Source organism: Hydractinia symbiolongicarpus, chromosome 4 (assembly GCF_029227915.1).
Source record: "Hydractinia symbiolongicarpus strain clone_291-10 chromosome 4, HSymV2.1, whole genome shotgun sequence".
Classification (NCBI taxonomy): domain Eukaryota; kingdom Metazoa; phylum Cnidaria; class Hydrozoa; order Anthoathecata; family Hydractiniidae; genus Hydractinia; species Hydractinia symbiolongicarpus.
The window spans coordinates 14001266-14023312 of record NC_079878.1 but is presented as its reverse complement, the minus strand read 5'-3'; the positions used below and the strand labels follow the sequence as shown (position 1 = coordinate 14023312).

At 33.7% G+C, this 22047-nt stretch overlaps 1 protein-coding gene and 2 long non-coding RNA genes across 3 annotated transcripts; all 3 read left to right on the top strand.

Moving 5' to 3' along the window:
* Positions 1–4745: 4745 nt before the first annotated feature.
* On the top strand, positions 4746–9238 carry LOC130641468 (uncharacterized). Its single transcript, XR_008982461.1, has 2 exons — positions 4746–5145; positions 8638–9238. It is a non-coding gene; the product is annotated as an uncharacterized LOC130641468 (long non-coding RNA).
* Positions 9239–12375: 3137 nt separating this feature from the next.
* On the top strand, positions 12376–13454 carry LOC130641469 (uncharacterized). Its single transcript, XR_008982462.1, has 2 exons — positions 12376–12430; positions 13166–13454. It is a non-coding gene; the product is annotated as an uncharacterized LOC130641469 (long non-coding RNA).
* Positions 13455–15004: 1550 nt separating this feature from the next.
* On the top strand, positions 15005–15316 carry LOC130642255 (uncharacterized). Its single transcript, XM_057449344.1, has one exon. The coding sequence runs from the start codon at positions 15005–15007 to the stop codon at positions 15314–15316; it is 312 nt and encodes a 103-aa protein (XP_057305327.1).
* Positions 15317–22047: the final 6731 nt, after the last annotated feature.

The following is a 22047-nucleotide window of genomic DNA, read 5'->3' as shown; positions in this document are numbered from 1 at the left end:
AACAACCTATGTAAAAAAAATTGCCTGGGTTGCCCATAGAACTAATTTCTTTGCATTTGTGTAAAAGGCTAGTTTTAAGCTGTACTAATGTATTATTTGTACATATTGTAAAGAAGTAACCACAATTGAAGCAGCCTTTGTGATTCGTGCCAGCACTCAGCATTTGCCGACATAGATAAAATAATAAGACGCATCAGCAAAGATTTTCCACAGTAAAACCATAGATAGATAGATGTACATATTTTAAATGGCCAGCCTCACAAATATTGTGGGATATACCCTGCCTATTATTTCCAGGAGGGGCCATGGCTTAGGTGGAGAGTCCTAGAGTATTTAATCTCATTTTGAGCTACGCAGACCCAATTAAGGCCCGCGCTCTACTAGAAAACTCCTGGCAACATCCAACAGCCCACACAGTGTGCCATCTTTCCAATTTTCCTGCTGATTCGACACACCCTCCGGAGGTGCAATACTTGTTCGTAATGTGTGAGTTCATGTGGCGTTCATGAAAATAAAGATAGATAAATATTGTGCAAACCAATAACAACAAAAGTACAACTAAAAAAAGAGTTTTGTTTACTGACTGGCACTTTTTTTTGCTTGTATAATTAGGAACTTCAACAACATAGTTAAGGCTGGGCTCAGTAGTTAACATCCCATGAGGTGATGGGTCATCTTTAATAATCAGATCTTCAGTACTGTCATCCGAATCACTTGTTAATTTTGTTCTTCTGGTATTACTCATTTTGATAACTTGCTACAAAATATAATATCTGACCTTATAACACAAATTGTTTTATTGAAAAATCTACAATGCAATGGCTTCTTTAAACAGCACCTCAAAACAGCACCTCATTTACAGTACCGCTTGTGTAACTTTATAAGATAGTTAATCACCTTCACACAGGTTTTCGGTAGTGTCAAAACATTCGTTGTTATTCTTAACCTATTGTTAAATACATGAGCTATCCTTGATGTAGAAAAAAACATAGAGTTCATGTCCCACACAAAAAACATAATTAGCTCATGTAAACTTTGCGAAGCCTATTGTTTGTTATATTTATTTATTATTAGCATCATGGGATCAACAAAAGAAAATAATCTATAACATGTGTATAACACACAAACAGTCCTATTAAAATATGTCGTATACGAAGCTTTAATATTGTTGTATTTCCTTTTTAAATGACAAGAAAACGACCCTTCAAAGCTTCAAATGATGAGGAAACGAATTTAGGTGCTTAAAATGAGTATTTCGCTTTAAAATAACAATAAAACCTATGAAGCAGAAGAATCCCCATATTTCATTTTTAAATGACAAGAAACGATCATATAAAGCATAAAATCACTGTATGCAGTGTCAGGAATTGATCTATTACATCTATATTTTTGGTTCACACACAGCAATAGCAATGAAAAGCAATTAAGTATGTAGACATGATGTCATTATGTGATGTCGTAAAACTCACGTACATGTAATGTTACATTCAAGTGGTGCTGTGTATACCAATTATATGACATCATGCATTAAGAAGCAAATTTGCAAAAAATTTTAGTCCAAAAATTTTGATAACAGATCAAGATTTTTCAAAAAATTAAAAGATTTATAAAGCTTTTTAAGCTCTTCCATATGAATCCAACTTGTCTTTTTGTGGGAAGTTGGCTTAAGATTTAACATTAGAACAATGTAGTTAAATTATACACACACAAATACTTTCTATATTAGAAAGATTTCTATTTCTTTCCCCTATTACAAGCTTTTTCTTAATGATAAGACTACATATCTTATAGTCCACTTTATTTTTAAAATTCATACAGAAAATTTGTAACACCCTCCTTCATTGTGATGATTAACTTTTTTTAAAGTTGTGGGAGACTTCAAAACTAAAACTAAACTAATAGTTCTTAAAGTGGTTTAGCACATGTATGATTTGTATGCATGTGTATTTTCTTATTATATAAAGAACTATTCGATAAAGCCTGTAGCAAGATAAAAAAAGGAAGCATCATTTGAATTTTGATGACGTCAGCAACCCATCCACAAAAAAAAATTAGAGTCTTGTTTTCATGCTACCTCTCTTGCGTAGAGCTTAAACTGCTGATCAAGAAGATGTATATGATGATGTGCTTTTGATGAACGCTTTTAGAAATTATAATACATGTTGCCTTCATCGTATAGATCTTGAAACAGTGATCAAGAAATGTATAGGATGATGTACTTTTGACAAATGGTTGCAGAGAAATTAGGGTTTGAAGGTTTTTAATGACGTCATCAACCTGTCCATTCCGAAACAGATTCAGGGACCCAGTTGACGTCACCACCTTGTTTCCAAGTTAGTGCACTGTAATGGCTTCATTAATTTAATATATGATATTGACGTTAAAGTAGTGTTATTGGCATTGCGCCGTAACGTCAGAAAATTTAACATTTCAGACAACTTTTTTCGGCTAGATCAAAGGAAAATGAACACATCCACTTTGCCTGTTACAGACACACACAGTCTCTGTATTATTATAGAGATATATAATTTGCACAATTATAAAATATAACAAAATCTTATATTCCAACAAACTTCTTATTAGGATGAGAGTAACTTTCAATATAGTGTAAGAAAAACTTTGCAACACATTTTTCAAAAGAAGTCTTTGCTTGCGCATGCTAATATTTTTACCTTTAGTTATTTTTATTTTACCAAACAACCTATGTAAAAAAAATTGCCTGGGTTGCCCATAGAACTAATTTCTTTGCATTTGTGTAAAAGGCTAGTTTTAAGCTGTACTAATGTATTATTTGTACATATTGTAAAGAAGTAACCACAATTGAAGCAGCCTTTGTGATTCGTGCCAGCACTCAGCATTTGCCGACATAGATAAAATAATAAGACGCATCAGCAAAGATTTTCCACAGTAAAACCATAGATAGATAGATGTACATATTTTAAATGGCCAGCCTCACAAATATTGTGGGATATACCCTGCCTATTATTTCCAGGAGGGGCCATGGCTTAGGTGGAGAGTCCTAGAGTATTTAATCTCATTTTGAGCTACGCAGACCCAATTAAGGCCCGCGCTCTACTAGAAAACTCCTGGCAACATCCAACAGCCCACACAGTGTGCCATCTTTCCAATTTTCCTCGCATGGTTTGGGTTAACCTGGGGCTATGGTAGCATTCACTCGCCCATGTTGAATCGCCGTCAAGAGGACTCGAACCCTGGTCTTCCGCACAGAGTACGAGAGCTATAACTACTAATCTACGACGCCACATGCATAAGAAGTCAACAGAGCTTGTGTGATCGCACATGCATAAAAAGGCATAAAATATAGCAATAAGAGGTTTTTCTAGAGCATGGATTAGTTGCCCCCTATGACTATGCATGAACATTGAAATCTCTTAGTGTAAAATCAATTGCCATTGTATGATTCAGGAAGTTGTATTATATATATTAATGTTTTAGGCAACTCCAACTTAATTAGTTGTTCTATGGACCCGATCGACCCTAATTTCCACAAAAACAGAAAAATAATACCAAGCAGAAGAAAAAAAAAGAAAACAAAACAAACACTTCCTCATCACATCTCGTGAAAATATAATGAGCATAGAAGATAATTAATGATGTTATTTTTTTTGTTGCTTTATGTCCATCTACAATTAAACTAAACAAGGTGAATCAATAACGTTACTTTAGGACCACCATTGGTAAGGCCACTGGAAGTTGATTCTTTGTTCATGGTAATTTGTTGCGGTTAAACTAAAATGCGCGATACGCTAATTTTTTAATCACAAAAATAGTTACGTGGTTAAACAAAAGTTGAAATTTTATGTGATTTATAACAAAAATTAGCTACTTTCGCTAAAATAGTTATAATACGAGTGAAAAACAAGACAGATTATTGTTGTACCACCGTCCTTCGTTATGATTAATATTAATTTATATGTTTAATTACGCTAGCTAAATTGTAAAAAACTAACACGATTTTTGAATTCTATAAGAAATTTTAGGTGGAAAGGAGGTACAATTTTTAAAATTTAGGTTAGTAACGATAAGGAATTTCGTCTTGGGTGTAGGGTTTTCTAAATTTAACTGTTTTTTTGGTATATATACTTAAGGTAAAATTGCAACACGCCCTGTATTCTGCCACCCCTGTCAGAGGAGATTCAGTATAGCTATGACATATAACTTATGCAGGCCCATCAATAAGAAAATAACACCAGAGCAATAAATCGCTCCCCCAAGGTTACAATAATTTAGACTGGGCGAGCAATTTGAATAATTAGAATAAGATTATAAACGCATATTTTATCGCAAAGTCTTTTTTATTTATTTTATTTTATCTTTTTTATATATATTTTTTATTTACTGTAAATAATAAGAAAGAGAACATTGATTTCCATGTGAGATGAATTGATATTGCTCAGCTAGAAAAACTTTTTTTGGAATTGGGGGAGCAATTAATAGCTCAGCTAGTTTCTCCTTTCTCAGAATTGGTCCAGCCTTTGTGTGAGCAAGAGCAATTGCTCTCCCCCTTATTGATAGTCCTGCTTATGCAAATTTTAAAATTAGTACCAAATTCATGCATAATTGTTTGAGTTTATATCAGCAAGATTGTCAATTTCTCTGTATATTATAGTCTAAATATTATGTTAAGGCCCTTATACTTTGGGCGTTTTGTGAAGATTTTAACTAAAAATATTTATATACAAGGTAAGATTATTTTGTTGTTTTTCACTGATGTTTTGTTAATAATAATAATAATAATAATAATAATAATAATAATAATAATAATAATAATAATAATAATAATAATAATAATAATAATAATAATAATAATAATAATAATAATAATAATAATAATAATAATAATAATAATAATAATAATAATAAGAATATGCTTTTTCATTTTCGGATAGATTTGCATCACTTTTCGGATAGATTTGCATCGTTCGGATAGACTTGCATCGGTACCGGATAGATTTGCATCGCTATCGGATAGATTTGCATCGTTATCGGATAGATTTGCATCGCTATCGGATAGATTTGCATCATTTCCGGCTGCCGTGTAATTTTTTACATTTCTAAAATGGCACCTTGAGGCGGACGACGAGCAAGAGCAGCTATATAAACTGCTACTGCTTATTTATTTTGGTAAGTAGTACACGAAGGTCATTAGTTGATGTGGACTTTTATATTATTTAGCTAAGCCATACATATATTTGTTTCTGTTCACTGTCAAGTCTTTTCACCTAGCTAGCTAGAGCTAGCTCATATATGTATTTCTTTAATCTCGTGGCTACCCACAAGTTTCTTTATCTCGTTGGTAAATGGAAGCAATTTATATTTATGTTATGTTATCCAGCTAGCTGAGCTGTGCCTCTGGCTTTCAGCTCTAGCTGCTGGATGAGTTTTGCTAGGAATTGGAAGTGGGTAGGCTGAATGCTTTGAGAAATATATAGCTAGCTAGCTAGCTAGCAATATGGCTAGTAAATGATACTTCAATACTAACTAGAGCTAGCTATAGAGTTATTCTGTGGCAATATAATGATGACTGAAACATTGTTATCTGTGTATAGATTACTTTAAGCCTGCATACATTTTGTTTAGCATACAATTTTTCATAAAATGTGCTTAATCAGTGTAACTATAGACTTATTCTTTCATGTTACCAGTAGAAACCATCATAAGTGGGTCATGTGTACACAATTTACAGTACCGCTTAAATGTATTCTTACGTGTACGCAAAGTTTACAACCTTGCATAACAACCTCAAATCTACATAATAGAACTTCGCATAGAACCTTCACATATCTTTTGTTTACATTTCAACTTAAGGATACTGTGAGGGTATAAATATAATTTTTTTACAAAAAATCTCACTGTGTGAATCTCACTTTGAACATTCTACAAGTTCTAACGATCACAGTGTGGATATTATCTAAACAAGCTAAATTATTCAGCATACTTTTTAAACTTTTTTCGTAGATTTAATGTTGCAAGAAAACCTTTTCCTTGATCAGTTTTCTTCTAGCGTGTTCTAGAGTCATTTTTTTTTATTCTCTTTAATTTTAATTTGTTTTGAAAGTTTGTTTGTTTTTTTATACCAACTGACATTCAGCACAACAGATTTTTCTTTTAACAGGGTATATATATATATATCTATTGTAGCAAAGGTCAGGTTGCAAAAAACTCTTTTACGAGGAATTTTAGATGTTTGTTTTTCACGATGTATACATGACGTAAAATGTCAAAAACTCCCCTCCACTTTGCACACGAGCTCATCGATTCCTGCTGCAAATGACTTTGTCACATTTTATGTATATTTTGATTATTTAAAGAAAAAGTGAGGTTAAAACACAAAAGAGCGAGCAAAAATTCATTTTTTTCACATTTTTAAAACGGAAAAAACAAACGACACGCTTTTTTGAAAAAATGTGACAAAGTATTGTTGCTATGGTAATGCTATAGTGATTGATTAATATGACGCAGAAAAAAAATAAAACGGACGGGGAAAAAATTCAAATTTTATATTTATATATCCTATAGACAATTTAATTTGCTTTTATATTCAATAAATAATTTTGAAGAAAAAGATAATTTTTGAGAAATAATGAATATACTGAATATGTGTCTATACCCTTATAGTATCCTTAATTGTTTTCTATTGTTATCATCATGCGTGAACCATAACAATAAGACATGATGAAGCCTTTTGTTCTTGTAACATTCAAGCTAAAAAGCGCTAACGATCACAAAAGCTATTGAAATTTATGTTTTTTATAATAAACGGACAATAATTTTTTACCACGATTTAGTTTCAATTGCTATATTTTATATATAACACAATACAGCGATCTTAAGCTATACTTTCTTTGTGTACCGAAAGATTACGGCATATCTCTCTTTTCTATTTCTTGGTTGTAAAAGCCAATAAAGTCTAAAAAGGTATGGTTTTTTGTTTATAATTATCTGGAGTAATATTAATCCACTGTTAATTTTTATTTTTGGCGGGTAACTATTATTTCACAGAGCAGAGACTGCTTTGGTAATCTAGGCTTCTAAAGGAAAGCTGATAAAATTGAAAGAAAAAAAGCAGTAGCTATATATTTCCTTTCTCAATCAGTTAAATTTGTTTTTCAACCTTCAGAAGACACAAGATAGATGGTATTACGATTCATAATTAAAGCATTTACTTTTGTAAATGGAAGACTTCTCCGAAATATTGTGACGTTTATATATTTACCATGAAACACTTTATAGTGACCTCAGCCTGTTATAATCTTAATAATATTTTGGATTAATCCAATTAATTATACGATATACTGAGTCAATTGTGATATTATTATTCTTTTAGATTAATAGGATAGAATTGCATCACTCAGTATTTGTTCTTCTAGATGTGTGATACGATATACTGAGCGAGTTTTGATCTTGTTAATATTTTGGATTGATAGGATAGAATTGCATCACTCAGTATTTGTTCAGATAGATATGTGACACCAAATACTGAGTGAGTTGTGATCTTATTATTATTATGGATTGAAAGGATAGAATTGCATCACTCAGTATTTGTTCTTATAGATATGTGACACCAAATACTGAGTGAGTTGTGATCTTATTATTATTTTGGATTGATAGGATAGAATTGCATCACTCAGTATTTGTTCATATAGATATGTGACACCAAATACTGAGTGAGTTGTGATCTTATTATTATTATGGATTAAAAGGATAGAATTGCATCACTCAGTATCTGTTCATTTAGATATGTGACACCAAATACTGAGTGAGTTGTGATCTTATTATTATTTTGGATTGATAGGATAGAATTGCATCACTCAGTATTTGTTCATATGTGACACCAAATACTGAGTAAGTTGTGATCTTATTATTATTATGGATTAAAAGGATAGAATTGCATCACTCAGTATCTGTTCATTTAGATATGTGACACCAAATACTGAGTGAGTTGTGATCTTATTATTATTTTGGATTGATAGGATAGAATTGCATCACTCAGTATTTGTTCATTAAGATGTGTGACAACAAATACTGAGTGAGTTGTGATCTTATTATTATTATGGATTGATAGGATAGAATTGCATCACTCAGTATTTGTTCATTAAGATGTGTGACAACAAATACTGAGTGAGTTGTGATCTTATTATTATTTTGGATTGATAGGATAGAATTGCATCACTCAGTATTTGTTCATTTAGATGTGTGATGGATTATGGATTGATAGGATAGAATTGCATCACTCAGTATTTGTTCATTTAGATATGTGACACAAAATACTGAGTGAGTTGTGATCTTATTATTATTTTGGATTGATAAGATAGAATTGCATCACTCATTATTTGTTCATTTAGATATGTGACACAAAATACTGAGTGAGTTGTGATCTTATTATTATTTTGCTTATTGAAATTTCTGTTTTTGTCAAACGAATTTTTTCTGGAGAAAGGACAGAGAACTTCTGGAAGCTCCTTTATTTTTTTGGAAATAAGTGGCCACTCTGGAGTAACTTAAATACGAGAAGATCAAATAGAATGTAAATTATTAAATGTAGGTTTAGAACTTTTACGTTTTATTATCCATATTTTGCAGGTCTGCTTATGCATTTTTTTTTTCATTTTTTAGTGTACCCTTCAAATGTTTTAACCGTTCATATGGAAATTGGTAGAACCGTTGGAAATTGTTAAAAATATGTCGCCATTGTTACGTCAGCGTGCAGCAAGATTAATTATACTTGAAAAGAATGGCGTCAAATACTATGACATATTGAAAACTGTTTTCAATAAACGAAGAAAGTGTCCAAATTGTTACATATTTTTTCCATAAAAGCCTTCTTGCTTGTCAACTACAGTGTCCGACCAACAATACGTACGAAAACTCATTTGCAATCCTGTTTTTATGCAGCTACTTGTATTATAGGACGACAGATTTATGTAAATTGACAGGTAGACCTAATTGCAACGCACGACATGGTCTACAGACGGTATTCTACATTGGAGCAAATTTGTGGGATATGCTTCCGGTATAAAGGAAGCTGAAAGTCTGAACTCATTTTCTTCACAGCCTGAAGTCTTATTATTTTTATTAGATCTATTTATTTTTATATCGTCAATTTAGCCAAGTGTAGTCGTACTCTTCTATCAAATCCTATACATGACTTCATACAAGAGGTGACATTTCCATTTGTATCCTTTTAATTGACGTTAAATAAATTTATGTCTGTTTACTCTGTTATACCTGGGATTCTGTGACACAACTCGGTTGGCACAATTTGCAAGCGTAAATCCAGATGCGACAACGTCAAATGTGCTGAGTCCTCAATGTATTCGTTTAGGAAGTTATAGAGAAAAAAATTGACGAGGATATTAATAGTTATTCCTTTCTAGGCAAAATATGAGGCTCAACGCCAAACCAAATAGCTGAATAACACGGCGCGTTTTCGACTTTTAATGTTTCTCAAGCGTCGCGTGTGTGGATTAAGCAAAACGAATTTTTTAAGGCTGAATCATCTTCCTGATGCGAAATTTCTAGGACGAGTATAAGGGCGTAATTCAAGGGAAACCATCGATTTGAAAATCGGTTCTGCTTAAAAACTAGGTGGTACACTTACCTGCAATTGTAAAGTGTTTTGATCTTAAGATTTCCTGTTTTACGGGATTTGCGAACTTAAATGGCAAAAATTTTTGACTTGTGGTGCGACAAGGTGTGTGCGTCAGTAATATTTGAAGATGTCATGGCATAATTAGCGTAATATATTAACAGCCTCGATTCCATGCTATTAGCCTTTTCGGAATTAGCGCAGCTATACTTAATCTTTTTCGTAAGTGGTGCAGGTTTGACTTTGCCTAACTTACTGTTCTTGGTAGTGAAGCATAAAAGAAGATCCCAAAAGGAGTTTTGAGAGATTTATTGCTTATCTCGACAGGTTTTCGTCTACATTTGGGCACCAGTATTAAATTCTAGACCTAGTATCCTGTTATAAATCGCGAATTTCCGAAATACCTTGGATTTGGCATGTTTGGAACTTATATAATTTTGCTATAAAACAAGACTTGAGAGGCTTAAATGAGATGCTGATATATAAGAATAAAAAAAAACATCCCAAGGTAAACTGTAATTCTCTAAAAAGAGTCTCTACATTTTAGCCTTTACATTTTAGCACTTTTTGTAGGCTTTGCTACCGAGAACGGTCTGTCATTGTGCTGCCTTGCTCCACTTCTGGGAAAATTAAATAAGGCCGTGCTATTCTTAAAACGCGTATTTCAGTTGAATGAAACCCGTATTTCAGTAGAAGTTATACAATAATTTCTATTTAATGGTAGCATAATATCGTAATGACCTCAATTCCAGGCTATTTCGGTGAGACATTTTAGAATCTATTAAATGCTAAAGTAACGTATTATCGCGACGATATCAATAAGGACTATTCCAGTAGACGCAAAGTATTAAATTCTTTCAGTAAAGTCTAATTAATAATTGAATTCTATCCTCGCAGTAATACTTAAAGGACGCTTTCAGAAGACATCGACCGATAATTCAAATATTTTTTTTGCCGCGGTCATAAAAAGACGTTTACGTTCACTCACTTTAAGACTTAAATAAACGGCTTGTTTTGGTTATCGTTACATGTTATGTCATCCTATGTTAGATTTTCTACGGGCTAAAGATTAGTCTCCTTACTAAAACCCGTACTCTGTCTGTCTGAACGTGAGTCGAAAGTCATGTCTGAGGCGATATATAGAGGATGCGCGAACCCGTGGATTGATTCACGGTTTACCGAATAAGTCTATTTAATAATAGCCTTATTTGTTTGTTTAAAATGGCTGTGCGCAGCTTCATTCCTGGTCCCCCGCAGAGTTGATTTTTCACGGAAGGGAGAACTTTTGCTTCGTATCCCTTACTTCGTGGTAACAACCAAACAAGGAGGCAAAAAAAACCAATGCTGGAAATATGTACGACCGGCAAATTGTCGTGCATTGTTGCATTTCTGACCCCGCAAAGTAATCTCATTAGTTCATGCTAAAATGCGAGACCTTAAAAAAATACCTATCCAGAGTTCGAGTTTTTGAAAACATTGACTTTGGAAGCTTTTTACTTTTTTTGTTACTTTCTGTGGAAAAATCCGGTACAAAGCTTTGTTTAAGTTTTTCAACCGGCTCCTGGGATAACAAGCTTCCCATTTTCACTATAAGAGAGCGAATTTCGCTCCCGTGTGTACTGATCGAAGTTTCCACAACGTGTGCTTTCTCTTGAAGAAGATATTCCCTTCTTTTCCAATAAAGTAGTCAGTTTATATTTATTACTTTCTTCCACGTCCTTGTTTTTTAATCCCTAGCTTGTTTAATCTCCATTTTGCAGGCGCGATCTTGCACAGCATTAAACACAAGAGTTGTTTGTTTTGTCTTAGTTTTGGTTGCTTTGACAATGTTTTCAAAATCGAACGATTTGAAAACATTTGAATGTTCGAATTCTAGTTAAAAAGACTTATAGAGAAAAATTCTCCGATAGACTGACAAATTTGTTCTACCAACCGAGATGTTCGAGTTTTCGAGTACTCGAGTGATACTGATTATATTATTGCCCTGTTAACTCTATTCAGGCCAAGGGAACATTAAAACGGGTAACCTAATGCCCTGAAACCTCTGATAGCTATCTCTTTATCTCTTATACTAATACGGAGCTTTTGTCTGTCTGTCTGTGACTTTTACAAAGGCGATATTTTTTAATTTTGAATAAAAGGACGAAATGATGTTTTCAGAAAAGCAGGAAGCAGATGGTACGGCAAGCATACGGTATAACACGCCCGTTATTAATAGCACTATCTCAAAATGTTTCTAATTTTTTTATATATCAGTGCTTTCATTCATGGTACTGTGTAAATACTTCAGAAACATTACACATTTTGCTAATAACACCCATTTACCCCACAGTGCCCTAATATTACTCCTAGTTACGCTCCACATTTTTTTTCGAATTTTCCCCCGTTTTTGCTGTTTTTAAAGTATTTAATATTTTCCATTTTGTGCGTTCTTGTAAAAATTCATTTAGAATGAAAAAATTAGTGCTATGGGAGATTTTGCGTTTATAACACAAAATAAGCAATAAGATAAAAACTATATCATGAATTTTTCCGTCCAAAATTGAGTGTACGTTTTTGAAGGACTGGTAGGTAGACTTTTGTTACTGAATTCAGTCTAGATTTTCTTACAATTTTTTCTTGACTAAAGAATTTACTCACGCGCTAATGGTGTGATATGTTTTTGCGTGATAGATATACTGATACATTAGTAATAAACACTTAATAAAATATTTACGCCAACTTTGAAAAACCTCGCTTGTTTGTCGATTTTTTATGTATTCTTTTTAGGCTTGCAACTTGTTCAGCAAATACAAAAATATGACTTCTTCCAGAACGAGGGTACGTGTCTTTTTGTTACTTACCGTAGATGTTCGAAAAAGCGACCCCTCCCTAAAAACGAAAATTTTAAATAAGCGCCCCTACTCGAATAGGCGCCCCCAGGCGGTTATTCGAGTATGAAATTAGGAACAAAAAAGGGCGCTTATTTTAAATTTTTATTAATTTATAAAACAGAAAATAGCATTTATAAGTACACAGCTCTCTTTTTTATCTCTATTTGATAGTCAAAATTCATCTCAAAATGGTTACGTTTTTCCTTTTTCTTTGAGTTTATTGTTTTGAATGATTTCTTTGTTTTCTGTCATAACACTGTACATGGCTGGCACAACAAGTCCAACCTCCCTATTTCTCTTTCTTTGGCCACACCAAGAAATTGGACATTCTAAAGTGATAATTGGAATGTGTCCGAAAAGTCCCCCTTCGGTGTTACAAATTCTGATATAGAAGAGGCTGGAAAAGAGATATTTGTTTTAGCAAAAACATTTAAACAATAAAATTTCAATTTTTTAAATAAGCGCCCCCTTATTCGAATAACCGATACTTTCGAATAAGCGCCCTTAAAACCTTAAAAAATCATTTACGCTATTTTAACCTTGTGTTTTTTAAGGCAAACATTTTAATTGTTGTATATTTTTTTTTGTTCTTGAGTGAGAAATTATGCAATTAGACCATGGAGGGATACACTGTTTTTAGACGGAAGTGGATTTGTCCATTATCAAATCGATTCTCTCATAGGTATGATTGAATAATGAAATACTTCTTATTAAATTAAAGTCAGGCGTCATTTACAAATATAAGTGCAGTGTCTGCACCGCCACTTATATAGGTGAGACGTCGCGTCATCGTAACAACTGGTATTTGCTAGAGATTAAAGAGATTTTGTTCATAATGCAGGATAGTCCCCAGTTGAATAACAACATTAGATCTACTCCATTGTATTTATACAATTAGTATTTAATCTGTAACTATGGTTACTGTTAAACTTGTATATACTTAGGAAAACTTTGTACTTCGTCGCAAATAATGTAGTTTTTTTGTTGTCAAATACTTCTTAGTTCAGCCAACTGCAAATTCCCTCCACTGCGATGCGATTCATATAAAGAATATTTTTTATATCATATGAAGTATTTATGTATTATACTGAATAGTTCTTTTTTCTCAATCGTTAGTGTACGTTAGCCCTAATTCATTTGGATTTTTTTATCAAACTATCTCCAGAGGAAACTAATGATAGGATAATAATGTGATGAAATTTAGTGAAATGATTAAAATTTATAGGAGCAACAAAATTGCGGAAAACGCTTATGTTACTTTATCTATGACGTCATCAAGATTCCGAAAAATAACGAGAATATATGTGTTCACTTAAGTCCTCGAGTTCTGAATCGAAATTTCAAGTTCTAGTTAAACACTCAACTGAGACGAACAAAAGTTATACGATTTTTTATTTTACAAGGATTCCCAAAGAAGTATATCAATAGTTCTAAACAATGGCTAATAAATCAAGGGCAGGAAGGCCTGGGAACTAATCAATTCACAGCATCTTGTTTAATAAGGTTTTAGTAAAACTCAGGTAGCTTACTTTATCAATCCATGGTAGCAAGAAAGGTAACATAGGACGGGGAATGTGCCACCCCCTTCGTTGATAAAGGATTAAGTGAGTTACATAAATTATTTGCGTGATCTATTAAGTTAAATCCACGTAAAAAAATGAAAAAACTAGAGCCTAAAATGAAAATGAACGAAATCAAAAAAAAAGAAATAAAAAATAGAGATCCTGTTAGTAATATTTAGTAAGGTAAGGGAGCGAAAAAATACTTTTTTTTATTAAACTAACCTACAGAAAAATAATATTTCGCATTTATGATCCATGAAACTCGCAAATGTTTCAAAAATCCGCAGTTTTTTCATCTCCGAGGGCACGACGGATTCCGCCTCTCCTGCTGGTTTATTCGTAATCACTTCTTTTTGCTAGGCTACAAGGTTATGATACCTCTGAGTTGTTATATTTATCTATTTACCACCTGCATACCACAATTTTAGGTGCCATACCTTTTAGAGCTTTAGATATTAGTTATTACTTGAACCCACCCCTTAAATTTCTATTAAATACTTATAAACTGGAACTGACAAGTCGCAACACAATTGTATTCCATTAAGGGGAATTATTCTTTAAAGTTTGGACACGTGATTAATCCGATTTTCCGATTACTTCAGATTTCACCTGAAATTTGAAACAGAGTATTATAATTTGTTCTAAAAGTAAAGTAATTGCATTTAAGCAGATAGTGGTATTTTGGACAAATTTCAAGCTTCTGGTGATGTCACAGAAAAAGTGCTGACATAAGCAAGAAATTATTGCTGCCATTTTGATTCTTTTATGACGTGCTATGTTTCAGTGTGCCAAGTTGATCTAATTTGGAAAAGCCTATCAAAAGTTTTGGAGGGGGTGGAATCCACCCCGCCCCTCCCCTTTCATATGTACAAAAAAACCTGGAGCGAATAGGGTTAAGTAATTGTAAGTTGTAGTCATTGCTTATTGTAAGGAATAATGTCTGTACAATAGGAGCAACAATGTCATTATCATCACTTATAGGACATGGTGTATTTTCATGTCAAACGTACAGAAAAGGAGATGCCCTCCTAACATACCGCAGTGCTTTATTAAGTGCAACTGAGGCAAATGAAAAGGCAATGGCATACGCAGACGACGTTGGCAGTTATTTGTTTTACTTCAAGATCGGTAATAAAGAAAAACGCATAGACGGTCCTGGATCGGACTGTGTTGCCAGATTTGTGAATGACTCGCCATCGCAATACGCAAATTGTAAAATGATGCTGAAATTGAGCGACAACAGACCACATCTTTGCCTGATTGCCGTTTAAGATATATCACCGAATACAGAACTGAGGTACGACTAAGGTGAACTGAAAAAGTTTCTGCCATGGAGAAATAACAACAAATATGAAAAGCCATTTAAATTAGTCATGCTAAAAATGAAACCTTCTGAAGAACCGTTTAAAGCTAAAACAACAAAACTGTTACTGCTGGAGAAGTATTGAAAGGTGTTTTGAATTCAGAAGGTCCTTACAGACAAGAAGATACAATCCGATCTACGGCTGGGAAAGAAATATTTAAAGTAAATCCTCTGTTTCTCCTGTTGCCAAAAGAAAGCTCTTTAGGTCCATCGATAGTTCTGCTGAGATGCTTCAAGAACCGTACTTGAAAATAGAAGACAAGTATAGAGCATATCGAACGCAGGTGTATCGTAACTTTGCCATTCCAGATTTTAACTTTGACGATGAGAGTAAAGCAGTTATTTTCCATGCAAAAGGAGAAGAAAGAGGAATTTCAAATATGCTGTGACCCTGTGCCTAAGAAGTATTGTGAAATTTGCGACCAATCTTATTCAGATCATGAAAAACATCTACAAACTGAGATAAAGATAACAAAAGTAAAATTTTCATGTAAAAAAAATTTGCCCGATTGATAATTGTCTGCAAGTAAGAACAAATGAGGATCAACCCCGGTAAAAAGAAGGACTCCAGAAATGAAGAAGGTATATTTTCACAGAGTTCACCCGATAGTTATGAGAGTTCAGGTAAGGAATGCACATTCAGCGAAAGTGAAGAAGAATACGATTGGTAGATTGACGAAAATACCGATTGGAGCCTAGCAATGAGTCTGGGACCAAGTGTAAAAAAGTTATTAGACAGATTTTTCAACTACATGATTGGTCCTGACAAAAACCGAAAGGAGCGTTCAATATCCGTTATCTTTGGTAACGTGCGGCGAATTTTTGTTGCCGTTGGAGTGAAAGATGACTTAGATATCGTTTTTAGAAACGGATTTCCGTGATCTGTATATCGTCAAACATTGCGGTGCCAAAGGAACTAACCCCTCAAGTATCAAATAATATCTGTACTCGCTGATAGACTTCTGCGAATTTTTACTTGCAGAAGACATAGTCATGGCGAATGTAAAGAGGAGAGACATGCACACATTAATTGAAAAAATTAAACAGTGGAGGAAACATTAGAAAAGGCAGGAAAATACTTTAAAACATAAAAGTCTGTTGATAATTTTAAGATGCTTGTTGATGAAGAACAGGTAAAACGCTATAATAATAGTGAAAATGCTGCTGCGGTCTTTGAAACATTATGAAACACCGGGAGTATTGCCTCATCAGGGTCACTTGTAAACAAAGATCCACTTTACAAGTGCACCACCCTCAGGCGTAACGTCAAACATGACAATCGCAGAATTCAAAAGGTCAGAGTTGCAAGAAGATGAGAAATGGCTCATAGAAGTGTGGGATCATAAGACAGTTGAGCACTACAGTCCGGTTAAGGTGATTTTAACAACAAAGAACTACGAACTGTTGAAGATCTACGTCATTAGAGCAAGACCTCAAACATCCCCAAAATTTGAGAATGTTTTTGTAACTTGGTCAGGACAGAAAATTAACTCTGGTGACGTAAGTAAAAGATTGCATTTAGCATGGAAGAAAGCAGGAAACTTTGAGAGCAAAGAGGTACCAAAAAATCTAACTGCGAACATCATAAGGAAATCCACAAGCACCGGATTAAGAGAAAATAAAAGCAAATTTACCGCTGAAGTTGCCAACCTGATGGCGCATAGTAAGAGTACGGCGGAAGACCATTATTACATAAGAAATATGAGAAAGTCAGTCAGTATTGGGACGAATGTGGTTACAGATCTATTCTACAAGAGTGATTACCATGACAAAAACCGACCAATAACTACTACACCTGATAAAACAGCAAATCCGCAATCAGTATGCACCCCTACTTCGCAAAGCAAACGGAAGTTATGGTCTGAAAAAGAAGTGAGTGAAATAGAAACCGCTTTTAAAATTGAGGAAATTAGTTATGGTTTTGTTAAGTAGAAATGTGAGACAATTAGTTCAATAGATGCTTACCCGAGACAAGTATATGTCAAACTCAGAGTGATGAACAAAGTGAAAAGGTCTCCGTCTCAGCGTCGTTGCTTGTTTTCAGAAATTGACTTAGATGTGTTGGTATCTCGAGGAAAGAAATTAATCAAGGGCGGAAAGCTTACTGAAGATAGAGTGGACGAATGTTTTCACGGTACAGGACTTCTAGAAAAGTATTCTTTCAGCCAAATCCGAACTAGATTGTCCTACGAAAGAACAAGAAAAAATAAAAAATCTAAAAGAAAGGTAAGTTGATCGACGATTGTCTTTTTTATTAGTCTATAGTGTATTACAGTGGAGAATTTGATTGAATACTTCCATACCCATTGTCATGAAATTGGGATTTGTTTTGATCTTTACAACAGATGGCGGTTACTTTTTACCTCTCTAAGTTGTGCTCATAGAAAATATACTGTTGGATCACAATTTTTTTTTCAGCACCAAGAGATGTGACAAGCCTACTACTTTGCGTACTTTGAAAAACACTTTCTTGCAAAATTTTTTGCCAGAAATGTCCTTAAGGAACTTTCGACTATTATTATCCGTACGCTTAAAAATTTTTTAAATTATCGTCAAAATTTGATTGTGACTTCTTTAATGCTACGACACTAATTCCATTGAGGTATCATCGAAAAAAAGTTACCGGGCGTCTCTATTTTATCATATTATTAACGAAAAGCTAAATTTTGCTGTTGTAACGGATCATATTTTAAAGAAGTCATACAATCCCCAGCAGTAAAAAGATCTCTTGTATTTCGGGAAAGATGTATGGGAGTAAATGTCAATTTTGACGTCACTGTTTTCTAGCACTGGTTCACAATTTGCATACTTAGAATGGCGTCATTAAATTGATCCGTAAGTTTGTTCACATATCGGCATTTGTGTTATTTTATTTTGTTTTTTAATGTTTTTTATCATCTTTCTATTTTGAGATGAGACTATATGAGATTTACTATTAGTCGTACCATATACACGAATATGTACTTTTGACAATTTTTTTATTTTGTATTCATTCTTACATTATGTTCTAGAAGATAAAGAAATGCGAATTTTTTTGAATCTCTGCGACGAAAAAGTAGATTCTAGCGAATTTTTAACCATTACTCTAAACGGGCAAGCAATAACTTTAAAGTCGGTAGGCTGCAGAATTAGATTTTTCTCACGAGCATAGGTCACGTTAAGAGCGCTGCATTCACCACTCGCGCTTTTTGCGATGCTTGCATTACCAAACAATCTTTAACATAACCCGCGAAGGTACAAAATTAGAAGAAAAATGGCTGTGCTAACTTCATCCGAATTTCTCAACCTTTGGAGTTTTTCTTGTAAAGATATAATCGCAGATCCTAATGCCCGTGTGGACGGTAACTCTTCGAATTAACACCTGGGGTTTTTAATAAATTTTTGATTTATATAGGGGCCGTATTAGAAGGGGGCGTTTATAAGAGAAGGCGCTCAATAAATGTTTGTATTTTTTTCTTTTCTTTTGCCGATGGAATACATATATTTTCATATAATATCTACATCATTATCAATATCGTCATCACCAATTATATTAAGAGCGTTCAATGTCGGTGATATCTTCTTTCCATACTTCATATAGTATAGGTATTTATCTTATCGGTGAAACTTCCGTTTCGAAGAAAGGCCCTCTGAAGGGGGGAGTTTATTAGAAGATCATTGAAAGAGGAGGTGTTTAATCAAGTGTGGGGCGCCTAAAAGAAGAAAGGTATTAACCAAAGCATAACTAATTCTCTTTGAAAGTATTACCCTGTCGCCGGCAGGTTTCTCAGGAATAAAACGAATATCGCCGGGTGTCTGTAAAAGCCGCCGGCATCTTTTTTTTAACAAATGCTTTTCAAAATATATCGCCTGAACTCCGGAGTAAATCATGGGTAATAATTAAAAATCAGTTTTCATATGGTAAATCTGATTACACGGTAGTAACTTTAGAAGTTGCTCGACCTCATCCCCAAAGCATCTTGTATATTTTCTGACATCGGGACGGCGATACGAACTTTTTCCCATCCTGATATAAATAAAGAAAAAAGTTTGAAATGTGATTGGAAGGGGCTAACTTTGGTACCATCAACCTCGTCCCCAGGGCTTTTTTCAATTATTAGTAATGGGATGGCCCTGGGGACATGGCTGTGGTGCCACTTTAGTATACCAATAATAAAGTGGCAATAAATTCACATGTACGCCTGCAATTTTTAACCTTAACTACTCGCTATATTTGAATTGGTTGGCACCAATACCTTTTATTTGATATGGTATCAATGCAAATCCGTGGTCGAGTCAACAGTTGTTGCGAAATTGTCAATTATTATGAAGTTATCAAACATTATGAGGCCGGTTGCCGTTGGGCGAGTCGCTTATAAGTTTACAAATAATTGATAACAATTTGGAAAATTATTATCAATTATTATCAATTATTATCAATTATTACCAAAAAGGAAAAAACACCAAAAGCCAAGTAACACAGCTCCAAATAAAAGAGATTTTTATTCGAATAATCAGTATTTATCCTAATCTTGTCCAAATAATGACAAAAAAACATTTCTTATAAGTATATGAAATCCTACGGTAGCAAAGAAAAATGATGCAAATCTATCCGAATATTCATATTATAATAATAATAATAATAATAATAATAATAATAATAATAATAATAATAATAATAATAATAATAATAATAATAATAATAATAATAATAATAATAATAAATATTTAAAGTGGCTAGCCCAGAAAATCACAAAAACCTATAGTTAGTGGATTGTTTCCACTGGGGGCCACTAGAACAAAAAAGAAACAAAAAATGATAAACCTTAGACTGCCTCAGCTCAATCAAACATAGTAACATTTATAATCTGTGAAAATTGAAAAGAAAAAGAATAAAAAACAAAAATTAAAAAATTAAAAAGTGATCTCCATTAGAATTTGCCAAATACATTAGAGATGGAAGTCTTAAACGAAAGCAGACTTCCATCACAGGTCACTTGGTCTGGAAGATTATTCCACACTTTTGCAGCTCTAAATGGGAAGGCTTTTTTGCCAAATTCCGTGTTGACCAAGGGAAGTGTGAACCTGTTTTTTGAAGCTCCTCTTGTTTGATGATTATGACAGTTTTTTGTCAAAAGGAATTTTGAGCGCATGTAATCAGGAGCAATATGATTCATGGCTTTGAAAACTAATATGGCATCGTTTTTGATGAGTAAATTATTCATTGAATATTCCCTCTCTTTCCCAAGAAAGGTACGGACACATTTTAATCGTTTTTCTAGTTTTCCCAATCTACCTTGGGTGGCACAAGCCCATGCCGAGGAGCAGTAGTTGAAATATGGCATGACAAGTGCATTAATTAAAAGGTTTTTTGTGTGAGGTGTTAAACAGGATGCAATGGTTCTAATTTTAGAATATTTAATTAGTATTTTTCTATTTATGTCATTAATGTGCTTTTCCCATTGCATTTTTTGATCAAATGTTACCCCAAGATATTTAACTTTTTCGCTCCTCTTCAAAGGAATACCCATATAGTTGATAGTTTTGTTCTCAACTTTTTTTAACTGGCTGTGGTTGCCGAAAAAGATTGTTTCAGTTTTGTCCGTATTAATAGTCATTTTGTTATTATTCAGCCAGAGGTCGACTTGCGAAAGTTCTAACTCGACCTGGGAGACAAGGGTATCCAAGTTTTTATGAGACGAAATAATTATTGTATCATCCGCATATAGATGGTGGTAGTTTGAATTGATGACAGATTTTAAGTCATCATTTGTTGTTTTTGACCGCCAGGCATGAAGAAAAATGCCACGGCAGATGTTATGCCAAGGGAGAAAAGTGTTTACAATAACCTCCATGCAACGATTTACATGGCAACAAGAATATGGGAGATATCGCTTCAGGTGCAGTGGCAAGCTAATCAAAAATATGAATAATGAAAATTGCAGACAACTGGGGGGGGGGGGGGGGGATATACCAATTTATTCAGTCCTAAAATGTATGAAATTGTAAATATTCAAAATCTTACATAACAAATAATTTCACTTCTCTTCATGGTCAGAGTTTTTTTAATTTAACTAGTTTTTACTCTCAAAATCATGCATTCTGTTTGGAACAAACTATAGTTAAAACTAGTTGTACTAGTTAAAACTGTGTTGCACTTGTGGTTGGAAAAAAAACTTGTAACTCATAGGCCATCAAGTATAAAATGGGTGTTGTATTATTATCACATTGGAATTATTATTTGATACCTGACCACTTAACTTACACTTGGATGCTCAAGCTGCTCCAGCCACTGTTCCTGTGCAAGTGTCGTTTAAAGGTATAGCATATATTTTAAGACAAAATTATTGCATAATTATAAAACGTGGTGGATTTTATCGCATGATTAACCCCGCGTTTTTGGTGTGAATTGCACGGAAAAATTTCTACACCCTCTCCTAATGCCCTTTGAAAAAGACACAATTTGAATTATCGTGAAACGTCACCCCTCTCCTCCTCCAAATTTAACCCCGTATCATCAGGTGAAACAGCGTTTAAAATCCGTCCTCCAGGATAAACCCTACATCTTTATAACGCAGTGTTTTTTAACAAATTAAATTAAAATTGCAAGATAGAGGTAGACATCAATGTATAGGGATGAAAATGCGTGATATAGTGTAC

Excerpts from the sequence above, each read along its gene's own strand:
- LOC130642255 (XM_057449344.1), top strand. The coding sequence starts at position 15,005 with ATGTCATTATCATCACTTATAGGACATGGTGTATTTTCATGTCAAACG.